This window comes from Scomber japonicus, chromosome 3, assembly GCF_027409825.1.
Source record: "Scomber japonicus isolate fScoJap1 chromosome 3, fScoJap1.pri, whole genome shotgun sequence".
Taxonomy (NCBI): domain Eukaryota; kingdom Metazoa; phylum Chordata; class Actinopteri; order Scombriformes; family Scombridae; genus Scomber; species Scomber japonicus.
In genome coordinates, this window is record NC_070580.1 from 20,951,642 (window position 1) to 20,964,372 (window position 12,731).

The 12,731-nt window shown below is 37.0% G+C and overlaps 1 protein-coding gene across 1 annotated transcript; it reads left to right on the plus strand.

The window, feature by feature from the left end:
- Positions 1–6,232: 6,232 nt before the first annotated feature.
- si:dkeyp-67f1.2 (uncharacterized protein LOC556106 homolog) lies at positions 6,233–8,390 on the plus strand. The gene is made up of 8 exons (XM_053315529.1): positions 6,233–6,245; positions 6,330–6,428; positions 6,692–6,815; positions 6,897–6,955; positions 7,754–7,804; positions 7,894–7,978; positions 8,060–8,186; positions 8,289–8,390. Exons 1-8 carry the CDS (start codon positions 6,233–6,235, stop codon positions 8,388–8,390), a joined length of 660 nt encoding a protein of 219 aa, XP_053171504.1.
- The last annotated feature ends 4,341 nt before the right edge of the window (positions 8,391–12,731 follow it).

Below are 12,731 nucleotides of genomic sequence, written 5' to 3' on the forward strand. Positions count from 1 at the left end.
CTCTAATTGCGTTCACAAATAAACCCTGTATGATTTTTTAACAGCCTGTGAATGTAACCAACAGCAACAACTGTGTGTTGTTAGTGGATGCGAATGGAGGCTGGCAGGTCTTTTCATCAATCTTGCCAAAACACTGATCGCACCTGATGAGAGGTTGATACGAGATTGATTCATCATTTTCAGCCTGAGATGAATTGTTGCTTTCATGATGGAAAGGAAAAACAAAAAGAGGAGGCTAAAACAAATAGCATGTATTCATCACATTGTGATTGCTGCTAGTTTTAATCAGAGGCTGCCAACCAATTGGTCCAGACAGCATAACAGACTCAGGTCAGACGCAACCGTTTGATCAACACTTGGGGGGAAAGTGTAAATAATTGAGTTTTAAAAGTTGTGAACAAGCCAAAACTTATATATAAAAATAATTGAAACAAAGTGCCCTTGAGTACAGTATGTGTAGATGGACTGTACTTATATAGCATATTTCTAGTCTTTGTATGTGTATGTGTTGTATGTGTAGCTGACACTTAACTTAATGGCTACGTTTCAGAGTTGTATACTTTAAACATTATGCATAACTGAAAGAATCATCATAGGTTCCCTTTATGATGGTTTTAGGTCATGTGACACAGTGCTGCTACATGTTTTAGGGAAGTGGGCGTGGAAACGCTGCAAGTAGTTTTGTTGCAACAGGTGAGAGAAACTAGGAAGTAAAAATGGCGTTCAGCCCAGTGTCAGACGGAGAGAAATTGTACTAAAGAATGTACATTTCTCCACTGCTAACGGGGACATTAGATTATATAGACGCCACTGACTGAGCGTCATTTCTATGGAGGAAGATAATAGAGGGACTCGACTTAAAAGTTGTCCAGGATGTCAGAAAAACAGGTACGTCATATGGTCGGATCCATTTAATTTTGTCTGTCACTGTTTACATGAACCTGCTCGTACAAAAGAATAATCATCATCAGTCATTTTGAGCTGACGTAATTCACTGAACTACGTCTATAATACAGAACCTATTGACAGTCCCTGGAGGAATCAAACAAAGCTGATAACAAGTAGCATAACTGACACAGTAAGCACCACTTTGGTTCAGAGAGGGGAGGGGCGGTGTTCTCACTGAATACACTAACTGTCACGACTTTTATTAAACAAAACTCACCATTTAGATATCTGGAGTCATTCAAGTTACCATGCCCACTGCTTTCTCTCTCAGGGCCATTTTAATGTTTAAAACCTAAATACATTCATAAAGGAGTCATTGTTGTGTCAGGCTATTGGCTTCAAATCCATTCATGAGGGTCTCTTTACAGGCTGCAGAGTTTGTAGGGAAAACTGTAGATTTTGACATTTTGACTGATCAACAGTCTAAAATCCACAAATATTCAATTTATGATCATGTATGATGCAGAAAAGCTTCACTTTCACACATTTGGGAAGCTGCAACCAGCAAATGATTATTTTTGTTCAATAAATGACTAAAACGATTATTTGACTAATCATTCCAGCTCTTGTTTCCAGATGTTTTTTCAGATTGTGAGTGAGCTGATGAATCAAAGGCACGTTGATGTGAATATGTTGCAAGTGTGGTGATAAAATCTGTGTCAGTACATCATCACTTGTTTTTTTCTGTGCTAACACCTTCTCACCTATTTAATTAATCACTGCTGTTGAATTGTTACTTTTTGGCCGCACTCCGTGAATTATCACTCCAAAGGCTATTACTAGTACTCTCACACTCTGCTACTCCTACGCATTACATGTGAGTCTGACTTGGCCCTGAAATTCACACCCCTGCTGTTGGAATTTTTGGGTTTGCACATCAGTATGATCCATAATACAGCTGTTCAGCAGTCAAATCTCCTGCTTGTATCTCCTTTTTATTTGAGCCACACATCATGAACTGAGCTGTTAGGTTTATGGGCTCTTTAACTATCCCACTGTTAGATCTTATTGGATTCATTTGTCTTTTCAGGTTGGGGAAAGGCTTCACCCTGGTATTATTGCATCAGTGATTTTCGTCTGTGTGGTGGCAATAGCTGCTGCTGTATTGATCATCCGAAAATACTGCTTCCCAGTCAAGTAAGCAATTTTAATTAATGAGCCTTAACAGGATTAATGTAAATCATTTGTATGGTGAACACACATCACCCTGGCCTGTCATGTTACTTTATTCCAGTGAGGCGACATACAGATACTCAGTGCTGAGGCGGCTGGAGGATCATGGTTCATCCGTGACGGAGGAGGATGGCGACAGGGGGCCCTGCACAGTGGGAGAGGAGTCAGACGAGGTCAGTGCATCACCACTCTCTTCACTGTAGCTTTCACTCTCACTGTCACCTATACCACAGTACAAGTTGACACAGCTGTAAGCGTCCTCATCACATCACATGTCATTTGTTGCTTGCTTTTCTTTTCTGGCGACAGGATCTTCTGGAATAAATCTGTGGCTGCGTTGCTGCTGGTCTGCCTGGGGAAGAGTTTATTGTGGATGAAATGTGTGATTGTTTCTGGGTTTGTATTTATGAACGTTTGAATTCTTAGCAGTGTTATTTCTTTATTCTTAATGTGAAATATTGAGCTCTATGCATTGGTATTATCACTGACAATGATGGCTCAACCAGATCATTTAAAGGAACACTTTGAGGTTTTTTGAGATTTTGAGCTTTGGACCTCTCATACTGTAACATGTCACATATAATGTTTTTAAAGCTACATTAACATTGCATCAAAAGACTACAGTTAATGTAAAAAGCCTGCAACTTTCACTTTTCACTCCTGTTTTTATTTAACTTGTCGTATAGGTAAATGCATTGTCAGTCAGTATGAGAATAAGTTTGGTATGATAAAATGCCCTAAATCTAATAAAAAGAGAGCACATCACTATGTAATTTGTCAGTTGCACATAAATACACATGAAAATGAAAGAATAAATAAACCAAAGAATAATGTGGTTTCCAGAATAATTTAACAACAACAACATTATAATTTGCGTAAATATACTATGTGTTACAAATACTAAAACTTTTTTTAAAAGATATTGTAGCATACTTTCACCGTCAATGTAATACATTTCATTCAGATTGTGCACTTTTACATTTTTTTCAGTGTGAATAGGTCACAGAACAGGACTGAGTATTATCCAGCAGTTATGAAATAAGTGGCTGTTACAAAGCATCACATGGTGATTTGACATTTCAGATGTTTCAAATGCCCTAATTGACTCGCAGCTAAAAATAGTCCAACTGAAACGGCAGCTATCTACCAGTTGGCCACTTCCCTTTGAAACATATTTTCTTTTTCATGCTAACATTAACCCACTTAAAGTAAATTTGCTGTAGAGATCAGAAGCCCACTCTTTAATGGACTTCGAGGCTAAGTGATGTTGCAGCAGCCCAGTGATGGGTTTTTTTTTTTTGACAGCTGCATTTACCACCAAGGGGAGGGGGAAAAAAAGAACATCACTGTCACAGGATGCCAGTGTCAGCTCAAACTGATGAATCATTAATCAGAAATCATTTTGCTATGCCTTCCCATTCAATTATTGAAAGAAGGATGAAAAATGTAAGCAATGGAATCAGTCTTTTGTCATCAGTCTTTTCTTGATAGCAGTTTTAAGTTCATGTTTATCACAAACATCCTACGATGGGGTTTGCAGTGCAGTCACTGATGACAGAGTGAATGATGTTAATGATGCACACTGTTCGTACATCATTTTACGTATCGGTGCATTTGAATATTTATGTTTTTAAACATATTCATCCTGAAAAGTGAATGATGTGTTGCCACCTTCTGGATTAGTGCCTGTTTGGTCCAACTCATGACCTTAATGATTTATTTTCTCTCTTATCTAAAGAGTATCCCCACTTTGCAACTGCATTCATTCTGATCAGTAAACAGTAGAGCACAAAGACCCTCTGCTGGTTCTCTTCATTATTACACCATGTTAAGACTTTAAAGTGGTTCATATGCTGTAAACATCTGCTGTCATAAAGTCCTTGTCATATAATGGCCTTGTGTTTGTGACTTTCAAGCAACCCATAAACCTGTGGTGGAAAAAGTATTCAGATCCTTTACGTAACAAGTGTCAATACCACAATGTGAAATACTTCATTACAAGTTAAGGGTCTGCATTTAAAATCCTATTTAAGTAAAGGTATAAAAGTATGGCCAGCTTAATAAACTTAAAATACTGTTTGTTTTGCACAAAAAAAGGATTGTGTCTGATATATGAAATCTATTTAATAGTCACTGTTGAGCAATATTTTACTATAGCTGGTTTAGGTGGAGTTAGTTTGAACTACTTGGTAAGATAAATCTGATAGTTGTGAGATGATGGATTGAGTAGGGGGGAAAAAATCAAATCTTTTTCTTTAGTCTTTGCAGATTTGTGCAATATTAGAGAGTTTTATGTTATTTGGGAGAAAATGTCTCTTCGGTGAAACTGCTCTGACATCTAAAACATGACAAGGAGACATAACTACACTCTTGAGCCTAAATGTGTGTTATTGGGTAGGAAATGGAGAGAATTACTGCACCACTATTTACCTCTAGTCTATCTTTTAATGTATATTAATAGTTGGTGTCAGGTGTCAGGAGATGCATTTTGTTGCCTTTACTGTGTCTAAGCAACCTGAATTTTACTTCACAAACTTTTAATTCCTGTTTAATTTCTTTATTATAACCAAGGCAGGGTTACTTACAGGACTGACTCATTGATATAATCTCAATAGGAAAAGACTACAAATTAAGTTTAGCATAATTTTGATTATGTGTCATTTAATGGTTCAATGAGCATGGCGGTGATGTTACAGGATTTGTATTAACCAGATCTCAATAAATGAACACCTGTAACAGATTTTGGATTAATGTGTTGCACACTGTTCTTTATCACCATCATCATCAAAACTGAGGGAATATCTCTTGTTCATCGCTACAGCAGAGGTTCACAAACTTGAAGAATCTTTGCCAAGGAGCACTGTTGCAGTTCTGGAGGCCTGTGGTAACCCGACCTTACTGATGACCTTACTGCTGACCTTACTCAGACATTTTGTGCCGTATTTTTTGTTTCCTAAATTTGTATGTGTGGTCAATCACGTTGAACTTTGACTCTTTTACCAGCTACTCAACCTTTTCCGGATGGATAAAATGATATATGAACATATTAACCACATTAACTTTAGTATTAGTATTTAATAGTATAATAGATATGTTATATAATATTACCCCATTGCTCCCTATAGGGGAATGTTTCTTTTATTTCTGGGCAGGTGAAAAGCTGAACTCAGCTACGAGGATCAGTAAGGCGGATGCTTGCTGCTTGGTATTGACCTTTTCTTTAAGGGATTATTATACCTTTTACCATCTAAACCTCACCAATCTGTTGTTCCTGTGCAAACAGTGTTGCCTGTCCATCAGAAATATGTTTTAATGTCTTAACTAGAATACCTTATGTCTACAGAAACACCATAGATCATGTTTGACCTTCTTTGTCATCTGTGCTCACTCTTAGGCAGGTTACAGTTGAAAATGTATTCTCAGTAATTATTACATGTATAAACTTTTTGATGAATTAATTTAAATCTGATTCTATTGAATTTTTACTTTTTTATCATTGTGTATGTGTATTGCTTGTCATCCTTTGATTCCCCCCCCCCCTTATGGTTTGCAGCATTTGTTGTGTATCAGCAGTTTTGTGCAGATAACTCCACACATCATATGGGATTTACTCAAATTTACATACAAATAGAAAAGTCTGATAAATGACAGTCATTCTTTGAACCTTTTTTTCCATTTACTCATCCTATTTGAAATATTCTCCTTTTAGTCTTTCTTTCTCCAGGTTGCAGATGCTTGTTTGCACACCACCTATACAAACTGTGCTGTATGCAGCCTTTATTGTGTGGTGCAAACTGTATCTGTTACTGGTCAACACCTCCCCATATTTGACTTTGTCAAAGAGAGAAACTTGATCATCTGGTTCACTGTGGGTGTGTGTATATATAATTCCACATCCTGTTTGTAATGTAGTACAAGGAGGAGCACTGTCACATTTACTGCACATCCAAAGGCCGTTCCCACAAGTTATGGTGTTAGGAATGATCAGGACAGATAAGATGAAACCGAAGCTCTGCTGTGTCTTCAGTATATCTTGTTGATAGGAAAATACTTCCAGTGCATTTGAAAGGTCTTGCTTGAAAGGAAAAGAGAGCTGTGATTTGTTGCAGACATGAGATACCGAGGTGAGAATTTTCTTTATTTAAAAAACAGATAATGTTGATTCTCTGGCTGCTCATTTACATCTATCTGCACTTTGTGGTTGACAGCTGTTTTGCACATTGCCGCTATAATTGCTGTCCTCCTTATAACATGGGGAATCACAATCAATTCACCTGACATACATGAGAAAGCAAGAAGGGTCCTTGGTGAGATCATTTGTTTTATATTAGATCTTAAATTCTGAACTACTCTTTATTTTCCTCCTCTTAATAATCTCTATTCTGTCATTTTAGGGATGAATAATGCAGATCAAATCAAAACCAAAGTCAAAATAAGTAAGCCAAACATGCTAAATCTGTAACAAGTCATTCAATTATGGTAGAATTAATCTTTATGACACATTTACTGACTGTTTTTCCACCTGCTTGATCATAAATGCTTTTTCAAATACTCTGTTCTGCACTTGCAGCAACATCTGCACCTGTGACAAAATGTGGCCTCTCCAAGGTCTGTCCACCTAACCATTTTGCTCTACATGTCAAAAGTGGAGCAGCCAATGTTGTTGGGCCAAGGATCTGTTTTGAGGATAAAATGTATGTGTTTATGTGTTTTTCCTGAATGAATGAAATACTGGGACAGTGCAGTGAATCTAAACTTTATTGGTATCTCAACAGTATTATAGGTCATATGCTGAATAACGTGGGACCAGGACTGAACATTGCTATCATAAATGGTGAGTAAAATATTGTCTGATACCTCTGCAGCACATTGAGAAACAGATCTATGAAGTATACGCTGAATGATTGAAAGATAGGTTCACAATTTTTTCAAGTCTGTCTTAAAACAAGTCATATCAAGTGGATAAGTGGATTTCTTTTTTTTAGCATCTCTTTGTGTTTCCTCTGACAGTGTTTCCCTGTTGAACTGCAGTGGAAGTATTGTAACTAAAAGAGGGACTTGTACTGTCTAAGGATTTCTACTTGATTTGACTAATTGGGATGACTGAAGCTTCATATTAGCTTCAGATACACTTTTACACATTTTTGTACAGAATGAGGCATTTGTATTTTGACCCCATCACTTAAATTGAAAGTGCTTTATGAAATGATCTTATAATGACCAGTATGAACAGGATGAATGATAATGGTAAGAAAATATTTCACTATTCATTTGGGCACCTGACTAAGACACACTTGAATTATGATTTATAAAAAATAATATATTATTAACAGTTTTGAGCTGTAGAGTTAATTCTGTAACATTGAAACAGCAGTTGACAAAACAAGGACACCATCATTTATTATCTTTTGGGGCTTTCTGTCATATTACATGATCCTCATTAGGATTTAGGATTAGTTTAGAAGTAAAACCCTTAAAATGGGTGTATCCCTTGTCTATGAAGTTCATGTGATATAATAAAAAGCTCCAGAATAGTTAATAAACAGACCTTGATGAGACCAGACCCCTGTTATGTTGGCATTTTGTGTGAAATGTCTATAATTTTTTTGTTGTTGTTGTTGTTTCATCTCAGGTGAAAAAGGAGTTGTGGAAAAATCTGGCTATCTTAATATGAAAATTGGAAGTAAGTGTTTTGATTTTTAAAATCTTTTAACCTTGTTTTCATTCAAGTCTATTGCAACCTTTAACTAATGGTAATAACTTTAACATAAGGACAAGATGAGATCCTGAAGTACCTGAATGACATTAAACCTGGAAGGATTGTTATGGTGGCATCATTCGATGACATGACAAAAAAGTAAGCCCATATCACAACGATTCAACAGCTAAACTCATTTCACATTACACAGTCTGACCTTTTTGTGCTTCTTTGTGGCAGATTGACAAATGACATGAGGGAGGTATTTGTCAGAATGGGAAGCACTTTGATCAAGTCTGTACAAAGCAGAGATAACTGGGTGTTTGTAGGAAGAACAGGGACAGGAAACAGAAGCTCCTTTGAGAAGGTCAGTGACACCGCTCTGCAATCATATTTATTCTGTTTGTTTCAGTAAAAAAGTATGATAATTAACTGAAAACTGATTTCTTCTTCATTGTTCACTTGTCAGCAAGCTGTTAATGATGAGAAGACCAACCTGTATGAAGGATGGCCTATGGCGGTGGAGGTGGGCGGCTGTTTTCCCCGAGGCGCTGACGGACCGAAACCTTGAACGACATGTGATGGGCTGGAAAATATGATTAAAGTTTCTTTTTTTTATTGCTTTTCAGGCTTTCAGGAGCTTTCTCTGCAAATGAGGTTACTCCAGTTTTACACCTCAGACGCTTCAATTTATTGCATTTAATATTCGCTTAATGTTTTTCTTTTATGAGTGTGCTTGCCCAGCAGTGCACACTCATAAACTTGTATTTATATCATTATTCTTATTCTTATTTCTTCTTCTCCAACTTACTTATACTTCTTTGATTCTAACTTTAAAACATTCAGCTTATGGCTTACATCTGTGCATCTGTTCAGATGTTTTATATCTTTTACACTTTTGAAAATATTCCACTTTTTTTTTGCTCATTCAAATTAAACTTTGAACATTCTGCTCATCTTTTAGACCTTTTCAGCTTCTCTTCAACCTCTTCATACTCATTCATGTTTTCACCCAGAAACATCATTCAGACTTTTTACCAGCCACCAGCCTTTGTACTTTATCAGAGCAGTTCAGCTTTTTCATACCTTTCATAGTTTTGTGCTCTTTCCAGACCTTCACGGGAGATTCAACTGTCTAAAACTTTAAATCAAAGTGTTTTCATTACTTACATTTCAACAGATTTCACACGTTGCCTGTCGAGTGACATTGTCTTTCAGTTTAAACACTTGAACTGCCACTAATGCCTCTCTGGTTTTACTTCGCCTGACACTTCCTGCTCAGTTCACCTTCATTTCAACTGACATGTCAACTCCTTTCAGTGCTTGAACTTTAACTCCTCAACTCCTTTCAGTAGTTTGGTTTCAACTGGTACTTAAATTTCCGCCGGCGCTGACACTTAAACTGATCATTCATCTTCATTGAATTCTTCCAATTACAGTGAAACACATAATTTTTAACCATTATTTCAGTGTGAACTATTTAAAAAACACAGTTTATTCAACTGTATAAAATGTTTCAACTGCAAAATTGTTCTTTTTTGTTTATTTTGTGTATTTGGGGGTATTTTTTTCATCCCAAATTAATGGTCTAAGGACAGTGGGTGTCATATATTATATCACAAATATTAAAAAATGTTCTGAGGCAAATATCATTTGTACTTTTTTACTGAATGAATAATAAACTTGACTTTTACTGTTAATATGTATGGAGTATGCAAAATATAATCAGTCAAGTCGTGTGTTATAGTGCTACTGTAACATTTCACTGTCACAGTGGAAACTGTACTGATCCAGCTTCTTGGCCACAACAAACAGGAGACACGGTGGTAGGGTCAGTGGTGTAAGTGTGCATGAGTGATGGGTGGGGTGTGTGTGTGTTGTAAGGTGTGAAACAAGGTATAAGGGTAAACTTAGGACAGCATATGTTCTGTATCTATTACTGGAAGAACAAGCCGACACTTTTGTCTCACTGGGATAAATGAACAGCGTTTCTTCTGATTCCTGGGAAGTCACGGATCATTTGCCATTTCAAGACCAGGTGATATCTCATATTTCATTTTTTTCAGTACTTTCCAAGAAGGAAGTCACCTTTCTTTTGTCCTTCTCACATCACTTCTCAATATTCCCTTTCTTATTTGTTCCATGCTGTGGCACCTTGCACTTGCTGTACTATATTCTTTGAGCACTTTGGGCCTACTCTCAAGGGAGTTCCCTCTCTCTGGCATTTTGGGTTGGCGGAGTAGAGAGGGAGAGAGAGTAAGCTTGGATGATTGTTGAAACTCTGTCCACTGTGAGCCTGGGAGGGGTCTGTGCAGATACTAATCTGGATTCATACTGAGGACATGGGAGTCACTCATGGAAAGAAGGTAAGATTGTTTCTTTTTTTACTGTCAGGCAAAGCACTCAGGTAAAATTCTTGAAGTCTAATTGTAAGAAGATCCAGTGGATGTATCCATGTGGCAAATGTGCAGTACTTTCTTGATACACTCGAGAGAATACACTGTAAATTTTAGGGCTTTCTGTCATAATAAACACTGTATTATTTGTGTATACTTTATCACAAGGAAGCTTACCTTAGTTTTCCTATTTTGTTGGTTTTCCTGGCATGCTTTTTCATTCATTTCTGAAAGACAGCAAATGCTCAAACAAAACACAGGTCATTATCCAATAAAAAAATCCTTGCCAACACTGAAAAGTAGGCCTTGGAGAGTGTTTATCCCGTCATGTCCTATTAATTCTTCTCCACACAATATCCACTGTGTGAGATTTAGCCAAATGGCAGGGGTCTCTGCTCATCATCCAAACAGCAGAGCCAACAGCAGAGTTTGTCATTAAAATATCTGTTCTAGTTTGTATTGTTCCTCATTCTTACCATTCACTGTCATACTGGATACTGTTTTTAGAGTAGGTTTAGCACTGTCACCTAATATTCTTTGTACAAAGGCCAGACGTGCTGTGGCTGAAATTGAAATGCAAACAAAGGCTATAAAAAATGTATTTCTGCCATGTTGCATTTAGCTACATATTCATCTAACATTTCATCAAACGCTAAAAAACAGAAAGGAAACAAGTGAAGCAGTTTATTCGATAGTCCAGACTGAATTCCACAGGGCAATAATTCTTGTCTTGACTATTAATTCTGCTCCAGCAAGTGAGTACCTCACTGGGAATCAAACTGTGTTTTGTTTGATCCTGCCATTAATGAGATGGCAGCCTTCCACCTCACCACTAAGGGCACTCGCTTCACTAGAGATGTGGAACCAGAGCCGACACTTTGTTTTGTGTGTCAGCATCATAATACGGCTTTGTGTGGTTCACCACGCTCGCTGACATTTGCATGAAATTACATTGTTGCCTAGACTGGGAGAGTTCTATCTATATTTTGATAGCTATTGTGATTCACATGATATATTTTCTCATTATGTGCACTATTTTGAAATAAAAGGAACATGTTTTACGGATAAGTTAGTAACAACTACAACATGAATCAATTTGTATCCTATTCATGTCACTTGTCTTTTTTTCTGTTGACAGACGGATCTTCAATATTTTCCAGGTAGAAGTGAGACACACCTGAATGGGTCAAGTGAGTTGATGATACTGTTCATTTTTGTGTCACCTTGTGATTACTTGTCTTTCTTGCTGTATTTTCAGTTCAATCTAAGTGGTGACTGTTGAAAAAGAGATTTCCGACTTGCTATTCGTCAGACTACTGTTTATTTATTCATTTATTACACTTCCAATGGCTCTCTTGCTGTTAAGGAGTGTGGTATCAGCCACTAAGCCGCTTTGCCATCTATAAAGTTGATTATTATCATCATCATTATCATAAAGAGGCAGTTTAATCTTGTGATCAGTTGTGTGACTCGGGGAAGACAATGAAAGGAGGTAGGAGTGATATGGATGGTGCTATAAAAACACATTGTAGTTGTTTGCAGTAGACATTTTTTACTGTTTGTGACATGTGTCATTAAAGTCTAGAAAGGTGAGACAGATTTTGTTAAGTCATTCAACTTTCATGGGGCTGTCGATAAACCATTTGCCCAGTTGTGGTCAACATTCAAGTCTCTAAACTCATTTCAGGTTCAGGTTTTACAACTGATCTTTCTTTTGATCATAAAGACTTGAACGAGTCTCTACAGATGAAAATGCTGCAGGTTTATGGACTGCTGGACATCCAATCAACATCCAAAAAAGTATTTTCATTTTTGGAGACCAATTAAGTATTTTATAAGTTGCCTTACATTTAGTGTCTTGCCAACAAGAATATTTATATTCCCACATCTATCCATTATCTAAATGGAGAACTAATTGACATAGTATAGCACTGTAAATACTTGTGACTTTGAGTAGACAGCGGATTGTCCTACAAAACTCATACTTAACACCTCGCTCAAAAACTAAAGGTTCAAATTAGATTCCCTTTTCTTTTTTAAAAACAAAAAACTCACAATACAATCTACTGTCCACAGTGGATTATGGAGATATCCTGTATGCTCCCTGCTGCTCCCACCACCCTTAAGTCACTGGATGCTTCACTGCCATTCAATTAATTACCCAAGACAGTTATCGCACTCACAACTGTGAGCTGTGAGTTATATGAACATGTTGGATGACTGTCACTGACATCTAGAAGGCATCAGTGTACTTGTTTCTTCATTTATAAAGCCTTGCTATCTAAGTTATTTAACATCCTTAGTTGAGCTCAGAGCTAATAACCATGACACCATATCACAGAGCATGTTGTTCCTCATACTGCGCACCTTAATACTGGAATAAACTGCAACACAGCATGAAATTAGAGACGTGTTTATCTCAGGGACTCAAAATTATTACTGGTTAATATTTTTCAAAATATTTGGGATCTTTTAAGTATTCAGTAGTGTCTGTGAGTGTGTATAAATGATATGAA